General features: G+C 36.3%; 1 protein-coding gene across 1 annotated transcript in view; it reads left to right on the plus strand.

Annotated features, from left to right (window-relative positions):
- The window catches only part of yes1 (YES proto-oncogene 1, Src family tyrosine kinase), a 51955-nt gene that overhangs the window by 15708 nt on the left and 10512 nt on the right, over positions 1–25735 (plus strand). The window contains exons 2-8 of the mRNA XM_069191075.1: positions 11425–11703; positions 19338–19437; positions 20358–20456; positions 21752–21855; positions 23606–23755; positions 23913–24068; positions 24657–24840. Of these exons, the coding sequence (XP_069047176.1) occupies positions 11433–11703; positions 19338–19437; positions 20358–20456; positions 21752–21855; positions 23606–23755; positions 23913–24068; positions 24657–24840 (1064 nt within the window). The 5' untranslated portion in view covers positions 11425–11432. The remainder of the gene's footprint in view (positions 1–11424; positions 11704–19337; positions 19438–20357; positions 20457–21751; positions 21856–23605; positions 23756–23912; positions 24069–24656; positions 24841–25735) is intronic.

A 25735-nucleotide genomic window follows, 5' to 3' on the forward strand; every position in this document is an offset into this window, starting at 1 on the left:
TCTCTGACTTCCTACGATGTCATAGTGCATTTCAGGTGGGCATGGTCAGACATGTCGGTAGATCCTAATAGTGTCTCTGAACATATTCCATGCATTCCCAAATGTTTAGATGTTGCTGTTGAGAAATGTTTAGGAAAAAGGACTTGGAAAAGGGAAAGGGCTGATGCACAGTGGCAGTCTGTATCGAGCGTGAAAGGCCAGGGCTGCACTTATTATTTATCAAACACTTAACTCGAGGGGACTTGTGATCATTGAAATGTACACTAATAATAGTGCAAAGTACAAATGATGAGCGGCATAAACAAAATAAAGCTATTGCCACATAATAAAGCAGGCAAAGCATATTTCAAAAATTAAAATACACAGCTATGAATTTCAGTCTACAGTAAGTAAACAAAAGCAATACAGTGCAAGGCACAGAAATTACAATGATGCATCACACAGCCTGAAGGTGGAGTCAGAACAGGGGGGCGTCTTGAAGCATCAATTTATCTACTAGAGTTGAAAGAAGTAAGAGAGAGGCTGCTCCAACAGTTGGTTGAATGGGCTGTAAAGCTTAATTTAAACCATTGCAGGCCAGCTATAAACATCTGTAATGCTCATTATCATAGCTCATGGTTAATTTCCATGTCAGGACAAAGAATGCATAGATACAACAGCATTTTCTTTCTGGAGAAGACAATATCCTTAAAATCAGATGGTAATTTGATTAGCTGAAAGCCTTAGATAAGTGGGAAATGCCTTTATGTAAATGACAGTAAAGACGTTGAACATTATATGGTATATTTTACCCCCGGTTGATTAACGCAGTGAGAAAAGCTAAAGACTAGTTCTGTGTTCAGAGTGTTGCACAGAAGTGTAGTTAAAAAGGCCATTTGGTCTGTCTAGCCATTTGGTGATCTGATCTAGCTGTCATTCTACTGCTTTATTTTGTTTTGTTTTGTTTTTTTCAAAAATGCCTATAAGATGCAATGGAACAAGTAATAGGTTAATTCCATGTGCCTGTAAGCCTATAAGATGAATTTTGCCAGTTTCTGAACAAAAGTTACTATTGCCTTAACATGTGACCATCTGCCTTTCATTCAGTCGACACAAAAATATCTGGATTCTCTAAGAAACTGTCATAGATATGTCTCTAGGACACAGTACTAAAAAAGGAGTAAAATGACAAAATAATGTCTAGGGAAGAATGAGGAAAAATAAGCTTTATTGTTTGTTATAGATCAAGCTCTGTTATATTGGACCAGATTACAGTGCCAAGACTAACAGCAGGAAAGTACTTTCCAGTACTGAAAATAACAATTTCAGATTTTCAGTGTTACTTATACCCCTGAATAGGAAGATTTTGTGTTATTTGTCATTTGGTATAAAATATCTTTGTGTGAAATCAAAGGAATTTCATGCCGTTTTGGAACCATCTGCTGGGGGCTGCATCATGTTTCAATTAAGACATTCAGTTAAAAATAGAATTAGGACCAAGTGAGGTTCAGGAGGCATTTTTTAAAGTTTTGTAGTACTTCAACATTTATTGACTTGAAGCAAAATTTACCGTATGGGCTGTGACAATTTGCAATATATATTTTTAACATGTATACTGGAAATATTTACTAGATCTTGTCAAGGGGTGTTATTGCCATATATTTTTTCATGAATTAAATATGGAGAAATGTATGACACAAACTTTTTCCAAAGTCCTTGAGAATGAATATGTAGTATGTTTGAAGTATTTTTCTAGAGTTTAAATAGTTATCATATTTGCAAAGAAAACAGTAGTCAAAATAAACCGTGGGTAGATTGCTGGAAATGGTTTACTGAAATCCAAGGACTTGAAATTCAGTGTATACTTTCTGTTCTATATCTTGATATCTTGATTTTTTTGTGTGTTTTAAGTGGCTGCTTATAATTTTCCAATTAGTAGAATAGAAGTAAAAAGAAAACATTGAAAGATTCTGTATTTAAAAGAATAAATTCACAAATTCCTAAGGAGTTTAAGTTTATTGTTTTGAAAGAATGTTTGTGTTTTGTACCAGGTTAAAAAATATAATCAAAATGGGAAATGTCAAAAATGTTTTCATTGTACATCAACATATAAGCAACTCGCTTAGATGACAGGATCTTTTTATCCAGTGTCACCATGTGCTGTATTGTCCAGGTTTTACCTGCGAAATTGAAAAATGTTTTATCAGTTTTATTCAAACTCTTCTGTTCTAAGCTTTCCAAATTCGGAGTTGCTGGTTGTGTGTTTTTCATATCCTGCAGCTGGACAAGGTCAGAAAGACCAAGTGTAGACAGACTCCTCTGAGCCTCCCCTTGGAGCCGGTCTCCTTTTAACACGGTTCAGGCTATGCAGCCGCGTTCCGGAAGTGTCAGTATCACAACCCTGAGTGTGACTGGGAAGTCACAGGGGTTGTGGTTTTGCCAGGAGTCAAAAAAGTCCTGGCCAACTAATACAGCCCTGTCCTTGGCAACACACGGTCAGCAGTGCACCTCTGCTTGGAGAATTCTGTGAACGTCTAGTGACACCTGAACTGGGAAGCTCGAAATATGCTCAGGTGCATGCCTTTACCACATAAGCCACTTAAAAGCCTCACAGAGTTGAAAAACATGAAAACTTTCATGGCCGACTACAATTTCCTTTACGCACTATAGGATGGGTTTGCGTGGCACAAACAGTGGAGCGTGTTAATCTCTTAACCCTGCACGTTTTATTTTTTTTCAATTGACAGTAGATTAAATTGATTTAGGTTGCATGAGCTCTTCAATTTTTCATGCACGTCAAGCAGTTATTTGAGGCTTGTATACAGATCTTTTATAGCCTTTTACAAGAAAGATTCAGTTTCTTGTAAAGAAGACTATGTACGGATAATGACTGCACCTTTAATCATAAAGTACCTTTCTTAAAATAAATTCATTTTTACCTAAAACTTTTGGATTTGACTTCTTGTGGCATTGGCATAGGTCATTCAATATGACACTTGACAAAGAATAATTGCGTACAAACACATTTGTAAATATCTTCAAATATTCTTTAAAATGTCTTAATGTTACAAAAAATGTTGGTGGTAGTTTCATTATATACTGTAATACTATATGTATTCAGCATGAATATCTGTCACTGGACTTCATATATCCTGTGTGGCAAGATGTTAATGTACAATAATTGTCTTAGTGAGTATTGCCTTAATCTTCCATCATTGATTTTCTTAATGAAATGCAAGATTCATCCTCCCTTTTCGAGATTAACACTTCACAGGGATAAAAAAAAAAGTCAGACATTCTGCCCTTTTTAAGAATTCAGACTGTTGTCTGGCAGGGTTCAAGGATAGAGACAGGGTTTAAACCCTTTGGAGGCAAGACTGATTCTCAGTTCTTGCAAGGTACTGTATATTGCCTGTGAAGTTATCGCTTATTTTCTGCAATCAAGTTCCGAATGTTTAACAGATTAGTTAATGTTATGATGAACTTGCATGTTTTAAATCCATAGTTCAGTTTTCTACTTCTTGAAAAAGTGCTTTAAGAAAGTAATTTAATGATCTTGGCCACTTCTTTATTCTTTATTTGATCAGCTGTTTAGCTCCACTAACATTCAAGAATGCTGCTTTCTAAAAAATTCAAATGTAAGTTTTTTTTGCTTCTGCTGTGACATTCCTCCCCTTTGGGTGCGCACGTAGCACTAGTTTAGTTTAAATACAGAAACTCAAATGGTTTCCTAATCTCTCTGATGAAGTGGCTGAGTTCAGGTGAGCCGTGCGGATCAGCAGCATGTCTAAGGGTTTGGAATGTGTCCTTAACAATTCAGAATGTGGGTTTTGTTGTTTCTTCTAAGTGGTGAATGAAAAACTCATGGGCTTTGATAATCTCGTTTATGAATTTCCCAGCATCATGGTCCAGGTATTCTTCTCACTAAACACAATGCACACGTTGTTGTGCAGGAGAAATCCAAATATTAGTCTCAGCAGTATGATTAATGAGAACAGGCTTATCTATGCCAAGACCTGCTGGTCAGCATTTTCATTAATTGCGGGGAGTGGCATCATATTTTTTTAAGCTAAAAGTGTAAGCTTTCTCGTTTTTGTTTTTTCTGTAGAATTTTTTTGTTAATTATTTGTTGGGGTTCTGAAACAATGTGCAGGACTAGGTCTCATCTGCTTTTGTCTAATTCAAGAACTTGAATAGTTGCTGGCTTTGATCACTACTTTTCCCATCCAAATAATACTAAAACTGATGTTTTTAAAAAAGGAAGCATCAAAAACATAGAAAAGGGCATCTATAAATCATGCTAGCATTTTCTGTAGTCTAATCCATTTATGATGCCGTCAAGATCTATGTGCACACATGTGACAGATGCTTCTCTAATTGTTTATATGCACGTACCTATATTTGAGGTGAAGACGCAGAAGCTAAACAGCAACTACAAAAAAGTCCAATATGTCTCTTTTCTGTAACAGTCCAGAGAACAGCAAATGTAACAGCAAGATTATTCTGCTCAGATCGGTTTGATTGGAGACAACTTTTCATCACTTTTTATCATAAGTACATTGAGAAACAAATTCCTGCTGAAGAAAAGCCATTTTGCTTTTAACTGATTTGTGAGCACATATTTATTGATGTCAGGCATATGGCTGAAAACCATTCTTCACGCGGTTAATGTTGATATGGTTAGATGTGTGTAAATCTGAAAAAGCAGCATCATTATGATCCCTTGCTTTAAAAAAGTCTGTTAGTGTATGCTGAATATTTTGGGGCATTAGACCTTAAATTGGTCAGAACGCTGTGTAATGTAATTAAAAACATTCACTAACTCTTAAAGTATAACTCGATCATCCTAACTCGTTTTCAGGACAGACGATGAATAGAGAAGTCTACCCTTTTAGTTTCTCTGTGTAATATTCATGCCTTAGGCAAATACAAGAAGCCGAAATTAAATTTCCAGTCTCTTCCTTTAACACTTCATGTTGATAAGAAATTATTTTAAATTGTGTAAGTTACAAGGTAATCTCTTTATTTTTCCTTGTTTTTCCATATGTGCTTTCTATAGTACTATGGATGGATTGTCCCTCTGTTAGACAGGTAGAGAAAAGCATCTTCTGACAATTGGAAGTTTCACAAATCACAAGGACAGGAGCCTCCGCTAAGTCTGTAAAGGTGTGCTGCAACCATAGGAACTGAATCTGTTTTTTAAACCCAGTTATACATAAACTATTAAACACACATTGTAGTGGAATAAGTAAAATACCCCACATAAACAGTGATCAAAGAAATGAACTGCTAAAGATGTTGAGCTGTTAAAAGTAGCAAAAGGGCTGTCTGAGTCTGGATTGTATCACCCATTGGTGGTGCTGAAACAATGTATAGATTGAAAATGGAGGCAAAGGGCAGCATATGTAACTTTGTGACAGTTTTTTTTGCAGATTCTGTTGTTTTGAAGAATCCAGTGTTCAGTCTCCATTCAGGCACAGTAGGGCTTTGAGTATAAAATATGGCAGGTGGATTTGATAGTCTACATTTGAGAGGCAAGTGTATCCTGCCTGTTTTGCTTCTGGCATTAAAGACCAAATTATTCATTTTTTTATTCCAGATTTAGGAACTATAAAAAGAAAAAAAATATTTAGTATGAAAAAACAGCCGCAAAGGAGTGTCTGCTTCCATCTGCAGTTAGAATAACGTCAAAGTAAATATAGTGGTTATTAGTTTAATAGTTATACTGCAGATGGACAGAAATAAAAGTGTAGAGGGGAAAAAGTGTAGAACAAGCACATAATTTAGATCTGTAGCTTTTTCTCTTCTAGGGTGTGTTCTTGGTTATTGCCCAAAACCAAAATTACTGCAGTGAAGGATTAGGAATACTAAACTGTGGTTTAAATACAGTAAAGCTGGGCTTTCTAAGCAGTGGCTGCACAACAGCTGCATAGGGCTTCAAGGAACGACTCTTCAGGTTTTTTAATTGTCCGCCATCTTCATAAGAATTCTTGTGTAGTACGGTACTTGTTTGGCCATGGCAAGAAGAACATTGACATATATTGGTAGACATGACAACCAACTGGTCATGTAGTCAAAAAATTGTCCTGTGTCATTACTGTGGATATGTATGTATTTTCAAAGAAATGTTTTGACTATCTTATACTGCAGCGATGCATGTTGTTAATGATTAGCTGTAAATACATTATTGCATTTACTTCACACTATTCAATACAAATTAGACATTAGTATTCTGTGATAGAAATGATTGCATCACAGGTGTGAATTAAATTTGTTTTGCGTGTCAGTTCCTTAATATTTGGTAGTATACAAAGTTGGGTAAGCGGATGACCTTCCGACAGTGATGAATGATGTTGCAGTGCATTGTAAGGATACATATTGTCAAGTCCATTTTCAAGTCAAATAGGGATGTATGTGAATGAAATTGTCTAGCTGTAGTTGGATGTGATGCTGTCAGATGCTTTATTTCTTTTTTTACTTTTCTTTTTGGGTGATTGTTAGAGCTTTTGTGGTGTTTTCTACGATGTTGTAGATCAGGGAGAGAAGGGACAAATTGCTTCACTCATTGTCTTAAAGGGGAACTTTAAGGAGGCCATTTTAAGATCGCATCCAATGGATGGCCCCTCCTACAGCAGTCTTCAGTCACTGATGCATGCCAGGCATTGGTTTGGAAATATGTGCCCAGGGGGAAGCGCCACACCCTCATCCACCTACACCACTTACATTAGCAGCTTGAATTTCCTTCGAGGTTTTCCATTTTAGCTCTGAAAGGGCCCAGCCTTCTTTAGCTTTTGAGATCTGAGAGAAGCCTAGATGGTGATAATACTGCTAGTCTTAAATTCAACAAAGAGGTGACAAGGTGGGGCAATTTCTCTCATAGCCTGATTTTTGGAATTGTGGCCTCCATGAAATAGATGTAACCCATTTGAAGCTGGCCCAAAAAATGTAGTAGTTTCTTCAGGAAATATCAGCATTGAAGCTTTACTGGGTTCTGAGTACTGAGAATAAAAAATGCCCGTCTAAAGATTGAATTTCAATATTACAAAAGTAACAGCTTTTTGTGTTCCATAATGTTCGGTAATTTTTGTTGGGTGGATGGAGTACAACTTACAACTGTAAGAATAAACAACTTATGTCCACCCACAAACTTTTTTTTGTTGAGGGGGCTGCATCTTGTCATTTGGGATTGTGTAATAGACCTCCATCTGACGTAAAGCCAGCTTTCTTAAAAATGCTTACCCCAAAGCTCTTGATTGTTTTTCATCAACGAGCAGTATGCACCGATTTTTTTTTTCTCTCATAATCCCTCATCCAATTGGGTAATCCGAAGTGCATACCTGAGGAGAGCAATTTCCACAGAGGATCTGTGAAGTAGGCAACTACAGTACGTCTCATCGGGGAGGACAGAAAATTCCAGCTTGTATTGCATTTTAATCCTGTGACTCTCAAAATTAATACCACAGCAAGAAAGCAGCTTTGCCAGATGAAAAGAAAACCAGTAGTTTACATATTGCATAACCGCTATTGCCTGCTTCATCAGAAAATATCTTTAAGGAATCCACAAGATTTTTTTTCCTCCTTCTTTGGTTAAATCTTTGCCTCTTACCACCGTTCTTTATATAAACTGTCACTGTATGAAAAACATAGAGAAAATATATTTTATTACAGTATTGTTAAATCCCAATTTCTTTCTACTTGTGGTACACTGATGGTATACATCTAAATCCCAGGAACACTGAAAGACAGCAGTGGACATTTTTGATGTTTAACTTCTGAATCTGCAAAGAAAAAGCTAAGAGCTATTTATATAGGATGATCAACAACCTATAATGAACTCGCCAGCGTTGTATCCTTTAAAACTTATAATTGTTGAACGCTAATGAGTTTCATCTCTTGTAGTTCTTGCATATCTGTCCTTAATAGTGTTGATGTGTGCATGCATAATAACTTTGATCATATCTGCTCCTAGTGTGTAAACTGATTTTACACACTAGGAGCTTGACTGAATTAGCATTCAGCCCTGAAACTCCATTGTAATGTTAGAGAACCAAAAATGCACCGCATGCATGCTCCCAACTTCTTATCAAAATCAAAACAACCTTGCTAAATCACAAAACACTGACTGATACCCACCGAAACTGCAGACATATGATCAGTCCGTGACACTCAAATCAACAGGAGACAATTGGTTGGACGATTTCACATTTCACCTTTTGCTCTCCTATTTCTGACTTTGTAGTCTCCAAGTTGTAGGTGTCATTCTGCACATCTAGTATAGTCATTTAGCTAGAATCAACATTCAGGTGTCCGAATCCCCTGTAAATTTCTGGACATCGGAATGGCAGGACATCCCAAGGAGCTCCCATGAATTCCAGTGTACCTGTTGCACTTTTGGCAGCTGGGTTACTAATATCCAGGGTGTGAGCTCTATCCCGTCCACTTTTTAAAATCTTCTCATCAATATATGCTATAGAGTTGTGGATAGGAACAAGTTTAGGAGGGGGGTGCAAATTACTCAACACAGGCTTAAAGTGAGTGTGCTATCACACTGCTGTGTTCACATTATATTGTCTGTGGTATTCGCTGCAGAAATTAAGTATTCATCAAAAAAGATTCCTTTATACATTTTTTAGAAGTATATAATATTTTTTCCCCATTTTGGAAAAAAGTGATCATAGTTGTTAGGCAGTGGTTTCAGAACAAATTTGAACGTGGCAGGAGTGAATGGGTTACTCATCTAGTCTTGTTTCTGTTATTATCTTCTTGAAGAAGATTAAATTGGTCAACGATTAATGCATAAGTGGGAGAGCCAGACCATGTATTAATCTGTAAGAGGAACAGTGACTCTCTTGTTGTGTCCCTTGAAAGGTCAAGAACTGTCAAAATGATTGCATCGACCTTTTCTTTAGTCCTCATATGTGTTACACAAGTTGAAACAGCCAAAAGAAATCAGCAGTGCAAAGTGTCATTGTTGTCCCACTGCCAGCATGTCCAAATGCTGGCATTCGGTACCATAACGGAAAAAAGAAGTCGATGATTTTGAATGATCGTTTGATTTTTAAGAGATTTGGCTGTACAGGGATTGAGCATTGAAAATGGAACTGTTGACCTGAAGTGAAATCTAAGCTACTCACTGCTGATGATGGGTCAGGAGTGCCTGAATGAATGTACCATGACAACATTTGGAATATGAATATGAACATGCACATATTCTTTAACTGCTTTAATGTGAAGAAAGGTCATTTAAATAGCGGTTGTGTTGCTGTGTTTGAAGTGCATTAAGTGATTACTTTTGGTCTGCAGTGCACCAAGAGGTCAAGAGGTTGATGACATCACACCAGACCTAACAATCTGAGCTGAAAGGACATCAATATTCTTTTGATAAATTTGATAGAGCAATTAAGCCTACCTGTGAGTCTCAAATGGTAAACACACAACTAGAAATGTTGATAATCTGTGCACCAGTGGTATAATGTATTGCTCTCTTCCATGGTCTCTTCTCTGCTTTCTTTCAGTCTTAAAACATCCCCCTTACTCACTAGTATCTCAATCTCTGAAACAGAGGGAAACTGTCTATTCTTAAATCCTTATTGTGGTTTCTCTGTTACTAAAAAAAATCAAAAGTAAGTCTGAAAACAACCTTCTTTCCAAGGCCCTTCACAAGGAAAGCCTTTGCACTGTCTTTTTCTCTGTTCAAGGGTGATATATAGTCCCTAAATGTATAATATTTTTCTTCATTTACTGTTATTGCTTACCCTTATATAGCACTTTTCTACACACTCCACTCAAAGAGCTTTAGAGGTAGTGGGGACTCCCCTCAACCACCACCAATGTGTAGCATCCACGTGGATGATGCGACGGCAGCCATAGAACGCTCACCACACATCAGCTATCAGTGGGGAGGAGAACAGAGTGATGAAGCCAATTCATAACAGTCTGACCATGGGAGGCTGACCAGTGTCCTTGTGAGCCACCTGTTCGTTCACACTTTCCATTTCTGAAGAATACATTGTTTCAATATCCATAGGGCCTTTTGGTTCATCTTTAAAAAATGAACTCTGGGATTTAGCTGGTTGTACAAGTATAACTGGAAATTTCCACAAGTTATGCCTTTTCTCTTCTTTGCCTCTGAATTTTTTCCTATTACTTTTTGGCAGTACACAATTCTTTGTTTTAAGATTTGTAAAGGCTAGTATAACAACATGGACTTCCCTTTACGTGCTTACCTGACATACACTATTTGAACTATCTTGTCAATTCACATTGTTTTTCTGTGTCTTGCTGTGGAATAATGAATGAAACTAGAATTAAAGGTTCACTCTCCATTCTACTTTGTTATAATATCCACTTGATTGCTAGGCTGATCTGATCGACTCAACGCGACAACATTCTTAGAGCAATGAAACGCAGTTTTGCTTGTAGCATTGTCATGAGGATCTTGTGTTTGTACCCTTCTTAAACATGACTGTACCTTCCAGAGGTAGACCCCATATGCAGACTTGGAATGGTTCTGCAAGGCTGATGGGTGAAGGAGGAGGAAAAGTGTTGAAAACTCCGTGGATGTTTGGGATTTAGATTAGTGGACTGCAGCAAAGGTCACCAGGTGTTTGTGTTTAAGTTCTTGAAAACTGCTTGTTGGCAAGGGAACTTTCTGAATTCCTTTGGCTTCTGTTAATTTACAAGGTTCCAACAACAGTGGCATGAAAGAAGGTTTAACGTATCCCATTTCTAAGTAACACAATGATTGTGGATTCTTTCTCTTATAATGAATATTTAGGAATTTACAATCAAATAAATATCCCGAACTGTACAGCACCATGCTCTTTATGAAACATTTTGTATTAAAGGCCATGTATGTATTTAATGTTAAACTCATTGCTTCCATTGTTGTGGTAAAATGTATGCAAACAATAATCTTATTTTAAGTGTAAGATTTCCTTCAGGCCTAAAATTTTAAGTCTGTTGAACTGTCCAAAAACCAGGAATGTAAGTTGAACATTTTTGTGGTGTACTGGTGTGTTCTAAGTCCTCAAGTTTAAAAGCTTAAACAATATGCTTACTGTGGTGAGGTTTGTGTAGCACTGTTGACATTTGTGAAGACAGACACACTTTGGAACTCCATTCTCGTTCTCTTGACCACAAAGGATTTTAACAGTGGAAGTTCTGAACCTATGACTGTTGTGTTTAGGATGCAGTGGCACTTTTTTGGTACTTTAGACTTGATAAAATCAGATGTTTGGTTGCCCAGTGTTAATTGTCTTCAATTGCATGAAAAATCAAAAGTAAAACATTGCTTCATCCTATGCATTCCTGTTCCACCTGGCCAGTTCAATGTGATGTACAGAAATGTGGTGAACGAAGCAGTAACATTCTAGATATATCGCAGAGTATTCAGAGTGATTTTAAGGTATGTATATTTATTGAGTTTATTCTTTTCCCTTTTAGACGTGACTATGGGTTGTATAAAGAGTAAAGAGGACAAAGGCCCAACGATGAAATACAGGCCTGAAAACACTACGGAGTCTGTCAGTGCCCATGTCGGTCACTATGGCCCTGATCCCACCCAGCTGAACCAGTCTCCAGCCCTAAAGGGACCAGCAAGTAACTACAACAGTCATTCCATGACTCCATTTGGAGGGTCTTCTTTGATGACTCCTTTTGGAGGTGCATCCTCCTCTTCCTTTTCCTCTGCTGTGACAAACCCTTTTCCAGGATCTGCTACAGGTAAGCAAAAGTTTTTTTTTGGGGGGTGGGGGGTATCATTGCAACTGACAAACTCGTTTTCTCATTTTGAAAACTGTACAGATCTATTTCAGTAGAAGTGCAGTGAGTAAAGATCTGCTTTGATTGCTTTTCAGCTCATGTATGTAGGCCTCTTTTTAGTCTACAGATTGCAATGAGTAGTTAGTGGAAAAGCTCTGTAAAGCATTGGATAGCAGATGTTATGTTAATATGATTGTTGAACCAATATGTCTGATATTTCATGTGTAAACAAAACTGCAAAGTATGAATAATCTAATTCTCTCACATGTAAAATTTCATGGTAGCCCTAAACATTGGTGTACTTGAACCAGTGGTGGAGTGTGGTAGGGCTGGAACAATTGAATATAAGGTATTCTAATATTGTATTGACTTTTTAAACTTGATTATTTGAATAATGGGAACAAGAAGTACTTCTTAAAGCATTAGATTTATTCACATGCTGTTATTTTGGTGTCATCGAACAGTCTTTTGAAATGTTCAGTGGAATGCCTTGCTGCACCACTGGCTCTGCTGATGGAGGGGTTCTTCATACAGGGTAATGTTAGAGGGTGTGGCCAGAACAGCACAATGAAGACCATCTGTAACATGCTGAAACACTTTCACAGCTGCCATTATTTTTATGTCGTTATTACAAACTAGAACCTATCTTGAGGGAAGCTTAAATCTTGGCAAAATTTCTCCCTTCCATTTATCTATATTGGCTGATTTGTATCACTTCTCAAGTAGCTCTGTATTTTTAGATGGTTAAATACAAGCTAGGCCTCTGTGGCAAGGTTTGTGCAGAAATCATGTGATCGGTGGATCTCACGCTGGTTTTTAGCTTTTGGTGACATGCATGATATATTAATTCCTTTAATATTCCCAAGGATGAAGTGTCTGAATTATCTCCCCAAAACCTTCATCATCTACCATAAACAAAGGCATCGTGTCTCTGATGCACACATTTAATTAGAACATTTTTTTGCTGCAGGGAGCATGAGATCTTTTAATTAAGAAAGCCATCCGTATGCCTTTGTGTTTTTGCTATAAATGTGAACAGTCAGTTTTAACCGAGTTTCAAATCGCTGTCTAAGCTGTTATGTTGATATTAGGCTAGCATTATTAGGTAACCACTATGTAGAGACAGCACATTTAGCTGTGGACTACTCATATGGCAGAAACACCTTTAACTGTATGAGTGATAATGTTTAAATGTGATCCATCAATGTGAAGGGAATATAAATGAAATTAATTTAATACCTCAAAGTGTAGAGAAAAATATTTTAAAATACAAATCTGGCTGTTTTCTTATATATTCCACTTGTAATTATATGCAGGTTATTTAAAATTTATTGAAATATATCATTTAAAAATATATTTTTATCTACAACTTATATTTGCACAAATTCTTGATTGTTTGAATTGCACAGAAAGACACATTAGTATCCGATAATTACTGGTAGACACAGAAAAATAAGATCATCTGTCTGGAATTGGATATGGAATGCTTGCTTATGACACAAGCGCAGTATCTCATCACAGGAGAATCTTAAAATGCTGTGGAGGTGGAATCTTGTTCCTTAATCTGTTTCCTGCTTACTGAGAGACTTTAAAGCATTGAATATGCCTTTCTGTAGTTTCGTAAACCACAAATAGTATGTTTTAATGTTTTTTTTTTCTGTGACCAATTACAGATGAAAATAATGCTCCTAACTTGCTTAAAAGATTTGTTAATATTATATGTTGGTAAAATTAATTCTAAATAAAATAAAAGATAATAATATTGAAATGGTTGTAGGAAGAGATACATTATTGCATTGTTTTGTAAATATGCAGATTACATATGTTGCACAATATAATATTTATCACACTCAGCAGTTCATATTTGTCTCCTCACATCTATGTATTTCACCACATATTTTGTAAAGTTTTCAAACACAGGGAGTCCATGTGATAAATAGGACATTTTAATATAGTAATGTACACATATATGCATAGGGTATTCCATAACTGTGTTGCATATATTAGAAATATGATTCTTCAGTATGAGTACATATTTTAACTTGAAACAATTTTATTGCTATGGGAATTTTACAACTGCAGTTAACATGAACGATTCATATTGCATTTCAGTATAATCTCTTTACTTGCTAGCTCCTCTACTGTGCTATTTCATTTCACTGCTTAGGGTTTTTGAATAGACTTTGGATGTCTGTACGATATTGGTTTTATGTAAAGCAATTCAACTTCAGTCATGTCAACACAGGATTTGCACATGTTGTCATTAAACACAGTCTTATATTTTGCATTGGTGGCAAATGGAAAGAAATGGCCTGTTTCCTCTCAGTTTCTTGCGGCTGTATTTCAGTGACCTATTCCTATTTAAACTTGCTTCCTAAACTGGCTTCCTTTATCCCTACAGAGGAATAGTGGAAAGACTGCAGTGCACTAAAGCATACACCTCAAGTTAAACATCTTTCCAACTAGCTAACTTGTGTACAGTGAATGCTCAGCTGTCTTTCATTTAACACTATGATAATCTGTAGTTGCAACAGTACCATTATAAACATCTAATGCTAGCTAACCAGTGGGAAGAGCTTTCCTTGCAGACCTGTTCTCCTGTTCATGGTTCCTGAGCATAGGTCTGTTTCCTTTTTAAATGTTTTAGTATATGCAGTATGTCATACTTCAGTGCCATGGTATCTCCGATTTGCAGAGTACAGCACATGATCATTTGCTGTCTTGGGAAAAAGATCCATGTAAATGATCAGGTTGCTGATTCTGTGATTGATTTTTAAGAACTGTTCACTGTTCACAATCATTGCAAATCATCAACATTGAATTGATTATTGTTTTTTAATATATGAAAATTATTTGAATTATCATTACAGCCCTACAGATTAGTTTTATTGTCAAGCACATGGGATTATTGTAGAGCCTGTTTCTGTTACTAATGCTAAAGTGCTAAACTTTGGTCTTGAATTCATCTTCTGATTAACTGTGGAAGGATCTGTTTTTTTTTACTTTCCTCATGCTCAGTATTTTTTTAGGGATTATGTTTTGCCTTTAATGAAGTTGGAGCCAGTTTGTAATTTTAGGGTTAAGTGTTTCATACATTCATGAAAGTTGAAAATAGTAACTTATAGAGCCTCTGGGCTCTGTTGCCAGAATTTATTATGTTATAATATCTGATTCTGATTTCTTTTTAATAGTAATGCCTACTTCATTCTTTTTAGTAGTTTTTTTTCTGACATTTCATTTGACTCACAATTTGTTTACCGTTAACATTTTATATTGTTTTAGCAAAAATACTTTTTAAAAATCTCCAAAATTGTCTCATGAATCACGTTCAGGATCCCCACTCCAGGGGATTAAGGTTGTAAATTATTTAATGAATTATGTTGTCTTGAGGGGCTGTTTAAGCCTAAATGTATGGGATTGATTATTTTTTCACATATAAACATTCTATTATATGCTGTTTCATGTAATGGACTACCTACTTGATTGTTTCATTTAGTAGCTGTACTCTCACGTCTCCCTGATATGTAAAATGTGTTTTTTTTGCAATGTTAGTTGCTGGACTTCCCTAACCGTTAATTTTTTTTTTTATTGAACACTTCAGCAGTCATGACCCATGTGGTGTAAGTAAGAACAGAGGCTCTTTTACAGTATATACAGTTCTACATTTGTCAGGGCTGGAATTCTTGTTTTATACATCAGAAAACTTCTTAATCCTGGTCTGCTTTTCTGCAACCCTGGGCACACATGTGCTCGCACACACCACACCCAGGACCAGGGACAAGTTAGAGACGCCAATTAATCTAGCCAGCATCATGTGGATAGGAAGGAATAACAGGGAACCAGTGCAGCGAAAACCATCATGTTGTGAGTTTTCCAGTGTGGCACTGTGCTGCCCTTATACTACAATGTAAATATTTTTTTTCCGCCTGCTTTAGTGTTTCAGAGAGATTTCATCTCTGGGATGAGGAAAGATAAGAATTATATGATGCGGAGAATATATTAACAAAACTCTACAGCTGTTGTTGGCATTTGTCTTTTTGTCTACACTTTTATTGCCTTTTTCTGGCATTGCACACTAAAAGAGATTTGTTGTGAGGATATTGTGAGATGTTCTCTGGCGCCCTTATGATTTGTGTAAATGTGCTATCTTTCTCTGTTTTGAGAGCAGTTAAAATTATTAACTTTTCTCAGCTGAGAAGTGTTCTACCTATATGTAAACTGAAGTGGAAATTCTTAAGTGTAGTTCAGGTGGGTAGCTTTTTTTTTCTACTCTTTCAGCATGGAATAAACCTATTACTTGTTCCTTTGCATTCTTAAATGTAGTTTAATTTTGTAGGCTGTGAACAGTGTTTAGTTGCTTAAAAGATACTAGTATCATAAGATGTGGCACAAAGTCCACATTTTAAATATATCTGCATCTTGGACGTTCTGTTGAATGAACCCCAGATAATATACATTATATATAAAGGAATATACAATTTTGTCAATATTTCAATGTTTTATTGCTCACTGGGACATCTAATGTCCCCACGCTGTTGTTCTGCCAGGGTTTAATCTGAATTAAATTAATACACATACTTGCCGGGGCCTGTTTTATTGAGAAATATTTTGGTTATGTCATACTTTGGATAAAGATCACCTAAAAAAAACAACTAAATGCTTACAGAAGTATAGTATTGTTTATACTTGCGCATTGTAGGCTGCTGTTAGTGCAGATAAATAGCTTTTTTGTCAATGGCTATAATACACTACAGAGTTGCAAAGTAGTGCTGATTGAACATTGTTACCTGCATCTACATTTCCAAATGTCCCTGACCAGACTATTAGGGACATTCATTGCATAATATTCTGGCCCTCTGGGATCAGCAAGAGCAGCCACAAGCTGTTCCATATTTTTCCACAAAGCTTTGAATTATTTGTAGTTCAGTCCTGTCTTTTCTCTTCTTTTAGTTTGTAGTATATTGGCCAGTGAGTATAGGTGACCCTAAACATTTTAATTATGAAACAAACCAAATCAAAGGTAACATATAAAAAGGGTTTTGAATTATTTTCATTTTTTAAATTCTCAATGCAGAAAATTATTTATAATATAGCTTTTAGAATATATTGATCTCCCAGATTACTAGGTACACAAATCCTTTTCTGAAATTGACAGTCTGCTCCAGGTTCACCAATAAAGGTTTCTTTCTTTAATATACAAATTTCATCATGCAATCACTTTACATTGACATTTTCATAGAAATCTTAAGAAGAGTGTAACTGGAATTGTTTAATAGTCGCAAAAATTCCAATTATCTTCATTTATCATACTCAGTCAGTTTTTGACAACACTTCTTGAGACCAGTGTTCTGTGCAGTGTTGTGTCATGGAACTGGCTTTAGATCATTTGTGGAGTACACCCCTTCCACCCATACACATCCCCTCATTAGGCTTAATTACAGGGTCTGGAACATCAATTGATACGTCAGCTGAATTAAACATGTTTCAAGTCAAAGGCTTGGAGGTGGCTCAATCAATAAAATAAATGTAGTCCCAAAGACCCATTGCACCCTATAATCAAGAGCCTCAAAATTGGTACAACCCTTGGTACTGTCAGGAGTACATCTGTGATGCATAACACAGCACCCTGCAAATGTGCATTTAGTTTGTTTTTCATCTCTGCTCTTCCCATCTGTATATATGTTAGTTAATAGACTCTGGAGTTCTATCCTGGGCTTTTAATTTTCAGAACCCATTGCTGGAACACTGTGGTTGCCATCACAGATATAAGAATATTCCTAAAATACAGATGTTCTGATTTTTGTATGGAATAAACCATCAGCAGTACTATTGAGATCAAGAGATGCAGTCATTTTCTCCGGGACAATTTTAAATATTTCTAAAGCTTTGACTTCTAGACTGTTTAAGTAGTTGCTGTATTAATTACCTTTAGTAAAGGGCTTCCACATCCAAAATGCATTCAACAAAATATGTTAAATCTGCGTGTGTGTTTAATGGCATGTTCTCATTAAACAAGAAATCTTAGGCTTATCAAAGTTCTTATTTTTTCAAGTTGTATTCCATGATAAAATGTAGCAGTGATATATGCAGAAAGCATGAACTAATTTCACCAAAACTCCTGAACTATGTGAAAAATTGCTTGCGCATCAAATTATCTTACTGATTTGCATTAGATTTGCATTAGATTGTCTGATGTTGAATATTAAATAACATAATAAAATGGTAGTTTGATTTTGAGGTGTAAATATAAGCCCCCTAATTCCTATTGCAGATATTGAGTAATATGAGAAACAGCACTGATACACAGCGTTGGTCCTTTTGCCCCAAGTGTATTCTGGCTTTTGTTCAAGCAGTGTTCTTCAGAGCAGGAATATTTGAAGTTTCTGTTGATAGCTGTTGAAAGTATAAGGCATTGAATGGGGTTTCTGATTTGTGTCATCCTTATACTAATTAGTGAGTTTCAGAACTGCCTTCATTCCGGTGTGTTGTCTGAATTGAGACCAGGTCACAAACACAGAAGTGGAAGTGTGTGATACATTGGGCTCCCACCTGTGTTTGTTGATCATAAACTGGTCACTTGCAATAATAATCCCCTGCACTTTTATAGCGCTTTTTTGGACACTCCAATTAAAGTACTTTACAGGTAATGGGGACTCCTCTCCACCACCACCAATGTGCAGCATCCACCTGGATGATACAACAGCAGCCATAGCTGGTGTGTGGTGAGCGTACTGGTGCATCAGTAGGGAGGAGAACAGAGTGATGAAGCCAGTTCATAGATGGGGATTATTAGGTGGCCATGATTGGTAAAGGCCAGAGGGAAATTTTGGGTAGGTCACCTATGTGTCCTACTCTTTTCAAGAAACACTCTGGGATTTTTAGTAACCATGCAGAGTCAGAAACTTGGTTATACGTCTCATCCGAAGGATGGCGCCTTTTTACAGTATAGTGTCCCTGTCACTATACTGGGGCATTAGGTTCCACACAGACCGCAGGGTGAGCGCCACCTACTGGCCTCACTAACACCTCTTCCAGCAGCAACCTTAGTTTTCCCCAGAAGGTCTCCCTTCACACCTGCTTAGCTTCAATGGGTTGCAAGTTGTGACCAACTGGGCAGCTGGCTAATTACACAAAAGGCAAATTAAGTGGTTTATTACTTTAAACAAAAGCCGCAGTCTGAATGTTAGATTATTGTTTCTTTTGTTATTTTTTGGTGGGGAAAAAAAAGTAAAGGGGTGTTATTTCTGGGGTCTGGATCATAATTGTTCCCCATAAGAAATAATGTAAATATTTTATTTCTTTTTAGGAATTTTCAGTATACACAAGAGTTAATGGGTACAAACTATGTTCGTAAAAATAGGTATGGGTGTGTCTAGTTTTGCAAATAAACATAAAAGTAGCACTTCAGACGGACAGTGAGAGTAACTTAATGAAGGGCTGGTCATAGTTCAGGTAATGAAGGTATAAACAATCCACTGTGATACATACAAAAGTGTGCAAATATACCAGAGTATCAGATACAAAGTATTTATCACACTTTCTTGGAGTTTTAACTGTTCCTTTTTTTAAAACTAACTTTTCCTTTCTGCCTTTAGGTGGGGTTACATTTTTTGTGGCCTTGTATGACTATGAAGCTAGAACTTCAGATGACCTTTCATTTAAGAAAGGTGATAGGTTCCAGATTATTAATAACACGTGAGTACTAAAGAAATATCATTCAATTTATTCAGGGCATTCAATGAGAATGAGTTTTTGCAATTCTCACCCATCTCTTCTACATTTCTAAATAACTTAACACACTGTGAAACATGAAATTTTACAAACATCTGTCTATCCATAAAAAGGTCTTTATTTAAAACAATTGTGGGGACCCAATTCTGTGTAGTATCCCTGCATTTGTGTTAAATAAGCTAAATATGAGATTTAAACCTTGCCTTTTTTATTGTAAATGTGGAAAAAATTAAATGAAAATTGCAGTACTCCGTTTAATACTACCTTAGTACGGCTGGCCAGGGGATTTTCAGAGCACTGAATTAGAGTATTTTCAGCTTTGGCTCTGCAGCAACAGTCCCTGTGATTTGTTGGCGGCCTGAGAGCTAGTGATGTTGTGAGTGAGATTGAGGTCATTGTTGCACTTGATGCAAACTCACCTGTGGGCCCTGTGGGACTCCAGACAGCCAGCAAATGAGCATAGTAAAAGAGTATAAGGGGTATAAAATGAAAATAGTTCACCAATCAATGTTTTTGGTATATTTTTCTTCATTGCTTTCGGCATTAATGTTTCAGATAGGAATTCTTAAAAGACACAGGACATTTAAAAAAATATATATATATAAATAACAGATTTTGCATCCACAGCGGTGCATGATGTAGAAGCTTTAGCATACTGTTAAATTTGCTGGATTATTGCTTTCTCTTTAACTGAATTTTTTGTCAAAAGCTGTGTGTCATCAGGTGGCTAACATGGCCTTTTCCACAGAAAAGGTTGAACAGCCCTGATGTTAAGTGTTTTGCAAATTTTGGACATTGACGATAATTTGAAGAAGCAAAAAAATACCTTCTGCTGAAAAGGCCACAACCGGCTGAAGTCTAACTGTGTTTTCCCCCTTTTTCAGGGAGGGTGACTGGTGGGAAGCAAGGTCCATTAATACAGGGAAGAAAGGATACATTCCTAGTAATTACGTGGCTCCGGCAGACTCCATTCAGGCAGAAGAGTAAGGCCAATTCTTCTTGCTGTTTATCTAATGATCTGATTGCACTTAATTGTAATTGAGAGGGCATGATCGCTTGCCATACATTTCTACTGTAGGCATTAAAGAAACAAACACTGTTCGGAGATTGTTTTTCGTACTTCTCAGGTTATTTAAGATGTATTGGTAATTTAATTCTTTCATGAATTTTCCATTCCACTTTGAGGTTAAGGATTAGTATTTTTTTTTTTACTGTCAACATGGATTGAGGTTTTTCATTTATAAACGACAAGCAAAGCCTATTTATAATACCCCTGCTGTTTTCAATCTAAATGTAGATCCACTCACAAGAGAGTTTTATGTAAGGGGTGGACTTTTATTTGCACTTTCTTGTGATTTACTTTAGACAATACTGAAATTTGTTAGTATGAGTAAACTTTTTTTGTACTGGCGGGGGCATCAGTGGGTGAATCCAGTTGTTGTCTGCTAACCTTGATGTTGGTTTGCTTCACTGTGACCTTCACCCCATGTTTTTGAAAGTGTTAAGAAAGTGATCTTATCTGTTCTGCAACAGCACACATCTCCCATTCTCTGCCAGTTCCATTGGCATACAGTTCCTGCTTTTCCTGCTTACCTGTTAGGTTCTGAATGATCTGTCTCCAGATTCTAAGTGCTGTTTGCATGGTTGTAGTCCAGCTCTAAATCTATGACCTCCCCAGGAGCAGTACACACATTGTGAATGCTGATGTATTTAGACGTCACTTAGAGTTTTCGTTAAAGCTGGATAAAGACTTTGTTTAACTAAGTCAATTTGGTAGGTTTTTGTTCCCCATTTTTTCTGATTGCTTCTCTTGTCCTGTTTTACAGCTCTTTTTTTCTTGAAAAATTATCAAATTATATTATTAGTCAGCTGACGGGGACTTGTTACTGAAATTTTTGTTTTCATAATAACTTTGTAACTGTTTCTTTGCAAATCAAATTGAGTAAAAACACTTAAGTTTCATTATATTGTAGAAAACACTCGTGTTTTTATTGTTTTAAGATGCTTACCTTATTTTGGAATACCTTGATTTATATTTTCTACTTTTATGTTTCCTAAAGTCTTGGTTTTAATAGCCATACTATTCAGCGATATGTGTATACAAAAATGTATCCTTGGAATAAATTCTCAGCTGTTGACTAGCCAAAAAATAACCTGTAGATGGCAGATGTGTAAACTGCTTGCAGTAGCTTAATGCTAAACTTTACAGAAAATACCCTTGAACAGTCTTTGATTAAATAGTTCTAATTATGCTTATGTATTTAAAATGGCTTTCTAGGTGGTACTTTGGAAAAATGGGACGCAAAGATGCAGAACGGCTGCTGTTGAATCCAGGAAACCAGAGAGGCACTTTCTTAGTGAGAGAAAGTGAAACTACTAAAGGTAAAACCGTCAGACTTTGTTCTCTATGTACCTTTTTAGTATTTCTCATTTTTAGTTATTTCACAACTACATACCTCTTTAAATTGCAGGTAGCAGTATAGTAAAACATTGCTGTCTTTTTAATATAAAATTAAGATTGTTACGAAACTGGTGAAAAACAGGAATGGACAGAGCGGTTAAGTCAATAAGTGAAATAATTATTCATAAACTTTCCAACTTGTAAGTGATTTCTAGCAATATACCCGAGTGGCTGGTATAATTAGAGGCACATGAATTATTTGTTCTCTGGCACAGCTTTGTTAAGAGGTGTATGAATCCAAGCACATGTGGTTAAACTCTTAATGCCTACAGAGGCTACATAAGAGATGAGCTGCCTTCTAACTAAATACAATGCAATCTGCAGTTAAATGTATCTCTCGGCACCCCGGATGCAACAAAATAATTGGGAGCCAATTTCCCTATCCATAAAAATGCACCCTGAGCAGGATAGTTTCTGAAGTATCTTTTACCCAGGAAACCCAAGTTCCCTAAAAACACAGAATAGCACACTCTCTAAACAAGGTTCACACACTTAGCTCCAGTCAGGTTTGATTTGGATGATCATGGAGTAGGGGCTCTCTCCTGGCACAAGCTTCAAGTCCCAAATCCTGTAGACTCCTGTCTCTCCTCTCCTTCTTCCCTGCTTCTTTTTGTCTCTTCTCTTTTTTCTGTGTTCTTAATGTGATCTTATATTGTGTGTCTGTACTGCTCCTTGACAATCATTAATCCACAACTTCCCTAGGTATACTAAGGTAAACTTTACAATTGTTTCAGCTCAAGGGACCCCCCTAGACCTCAGCAAGCTTCCTCTCTGCTTTGAAGTTAGAAGTGTTTACTTTTCCAAGTGTCACAAAGTTTATCTAAAATCCAAGAGACACTTCTCAGTCACCTAAAGCTGTAACAGTATTAACTATAATTATCTAAAATATCTATATAATATAAAATTTCCACTACTTGCATCTCTGTTCTGTTGAAAAAATACTGCCAGACATATCATTGAAGAATAGATAACAATAAAAGTGTATATATTAAATAGTATGCCATACTGAAATGTGATGAGTGACTGTAATGTAATCAATGGTTAGTTTCACCTGTAGACTCTGCTTGATGGATTGTTGAAGGAAAACACTTAATTGCTGTAATGTTAAGTGAGAGGCAGAAAGTTTTTTTTAGCTTGGTGTTAGCCTCTGTGCATTAAATATAACAGTTTTGTATGAAGACATTCAGTAGTTAGTAATCTTTTTCTAGGTAATGTACAAGCTTTTTCAGCAGAGATGAAAATGGCTACTTGTGTAGCATATTCTGATTCAAAGTAAATGCTTCTTCCAGTAGATGAATTAAGAAAAAATACTTTCCAGTGGTAAAATCAAAGTGATGGCATTTAAATTCAAATCCTGACTCAAAACCCTCTTCTTCAGAAAAGCCTTTACTTAACTGGTTCCATTCTTCACCCCTCTGCTCTTCTTAGTACCACCATCCACTGTCTCCTCTATATATTGTAATTGTGTCTTATCTTGTGTATTCTTCTTATTTATTGTTATTGTCATCCAGTAAAGCACTTTGAGAAGCCACCTATAAAGGCACTTTATAAAATAAAGTTTATTATTATATTATTATTATTTACAGGTACTGTATGCATAAACTGTTTCCATAAGAGATATTCAGTATCACTCCATTGACTGTTACTTCTACATTGATTTCATTTCCTTAGGTGCTTATTCCCTTTCCATTCGGGACTGGGATGAGATGAAAGGAGACAATGTGAAACACTACAAAATCCGAAAACTTGACAATGGGGGCTACTACATTACAACAAGAGCACAATTTGAAACACTACAAAAGCTGGTCAAACACTACACAGGTAATAAAATAAACTACCAGTAGTAAGTATGTGTCATATTTAATGATAGTAGTTCACAAGCTGTGTGTGTTTGCTTGACAAAGCTGAACTTTGTGAAGAACCTCACTGATTGGAAAAGCTGTGGTTGTCTAAGGTTACTCCATTTTAATGTTCTCAGAACATGCTGATGGATTGTGCCACAGACTGACAACAGTGTGTCCTACTGTGAAGCCACAGACACAGGGTCTAGCAAAGGATGCCTGGGAGATTCCTAGAGAATCCTTGAGATTGGAGGTGAAACTTGGGCAGGGTTGCTTCGGAGAAGTGTGGATGGGTGAGAACAATTTCTTGCAGTATCTGTTTTCTTTGAGCAATGCATATTACATGTTGAAACCAAGTAAGAGATATACAGTTCTGGAAATCTTAATGTTACTTACAAATGGATTATCTGCATAAGGTGAAAACTTTGTACTGTTCAGAGCATTCCTATATCCTATATCGGCAGTAGCTGAAGTTCATTAACTTCAGTTCAATAACTCATTTTTGTGCCTTTCACAACAATTTGCCAGTATAGGACCTTACAAGTAATAATTACAAAATAATTTTGACTTATGTTGACAGGTGGACATTTTCCCATGGGGAAGGGATGATCATGGGATGAACATGTGAATAAAAATAAATTAGGAATAAAAATAACAATTAATCAGGTATAAATACATTGAAACATTGAGTTGTAGTTTGGCAACATTTAATTGTCATTAATTATTTTGTCACTGGTCTCAGTGTTTCAAGACCTCCAAGTCCCACTGCTTTCCTATTAAATGAGTATTTAGTACTTATTCCTTGAAGCTGTAGAGACCTCCTTGGTTTTCTGTTTATTTGTTCTTACCATATGTTTTATTTCTGCATTTTTGGATTTCAGGAACATGGAATGGAACTACAAAGGTTGCCATTAAAACTCTAAAGCCTGGGACAATGTCGCCTGAGGCCTTCCTGCAGGAGGCACAGATCATGAAGAAGCTCAGGCATGATAAACTAGTACCTCTGTATGCTGTGGTTTCTGAGGAGCCCATTTACATTGTCACTGAATACATGGCTAAAGGCAAGTCTTTTCACAGCACCTAGAGATACTTTGGAAATTCAAGCTTTTTTAATGTAGAATACGAGATGTTTTAGCATCAAGGTAGAGGAAAATCACTTCCATCTGAATAATCATCTTATGTGTAATGCAAGAATAATTGGAATAGTTTGAACACTCATGTCTGTGAATGCAGTGAACTTTGGCTCTGAAAGAATTGGCTGGACAATGATAACAGATTATATATGCAGAGCAGGCTTTGTTGGGATTATTGACCTGTTATTTCAAGTAGTTTTTCTTCAAAAAGAAAATTGCTTTACTGTGCTTGACATTTATTTCCCTAAACTAAATATACCAAATATACACCTTGCTAATAATTGCATCTAGCTTGTCACTATTGACTTTTTGAAGGATGAGTGGAGATGAAAGTTTTGTGAGCCTAGAGTTTGTTTTAAGGGTTATGTAGAGTTGATGAAAATTGAATTTATTTACAGCTAAATATTTTGTGGTTGGAAAAGGGTTTTAATTAGTTAGAATGACATTTAAATGAAACTGTTCCTTTTTAAATAATATAACTTTTTCAAGAGCAGCTTTTTTCTTGCACTTGTGCTTTTTTTTATTTTATTATTTTTTATTATTATTTTTGGTGCTACTTAAGACTTATGGTCTTATAATTACCATCACTCGTTTGCACCAAAGAGCACTGCTTTAAAAAAGGTTATTGAGGCTGGTTGTCATCAGTCTGAACTGGAAAAATGCGAGTTATATATGACATTGTCCTCACGTTGTCCTATTCCCTCTTTGAATTATCAGTGCATGCAGACTAGTGCAACTGAAATATTGCACTAGGTCCACTTACTTCCATTGTTACATTCAAGACGAAAATAAAGTCTAAATAATGTGTATTTTTAATTTTTCCACAT

This window comes from Lepisosteus oculatus, chromosome 6 (assembly GCF_040954835.1).
Source record: "Lepisosteus oculatus isolate fLepOcu1 chromosome 6, fLepOcu1.hap2, whole genome shotgun sequence".
In the NCBI taxonomy this organism is placed as follows: Eukaryota; Metazoa; Chordata; class Actinopteri; order Semionotiformes; family Lepisosteidae; genus Lepisosteus; species Lepisosteus oculatus.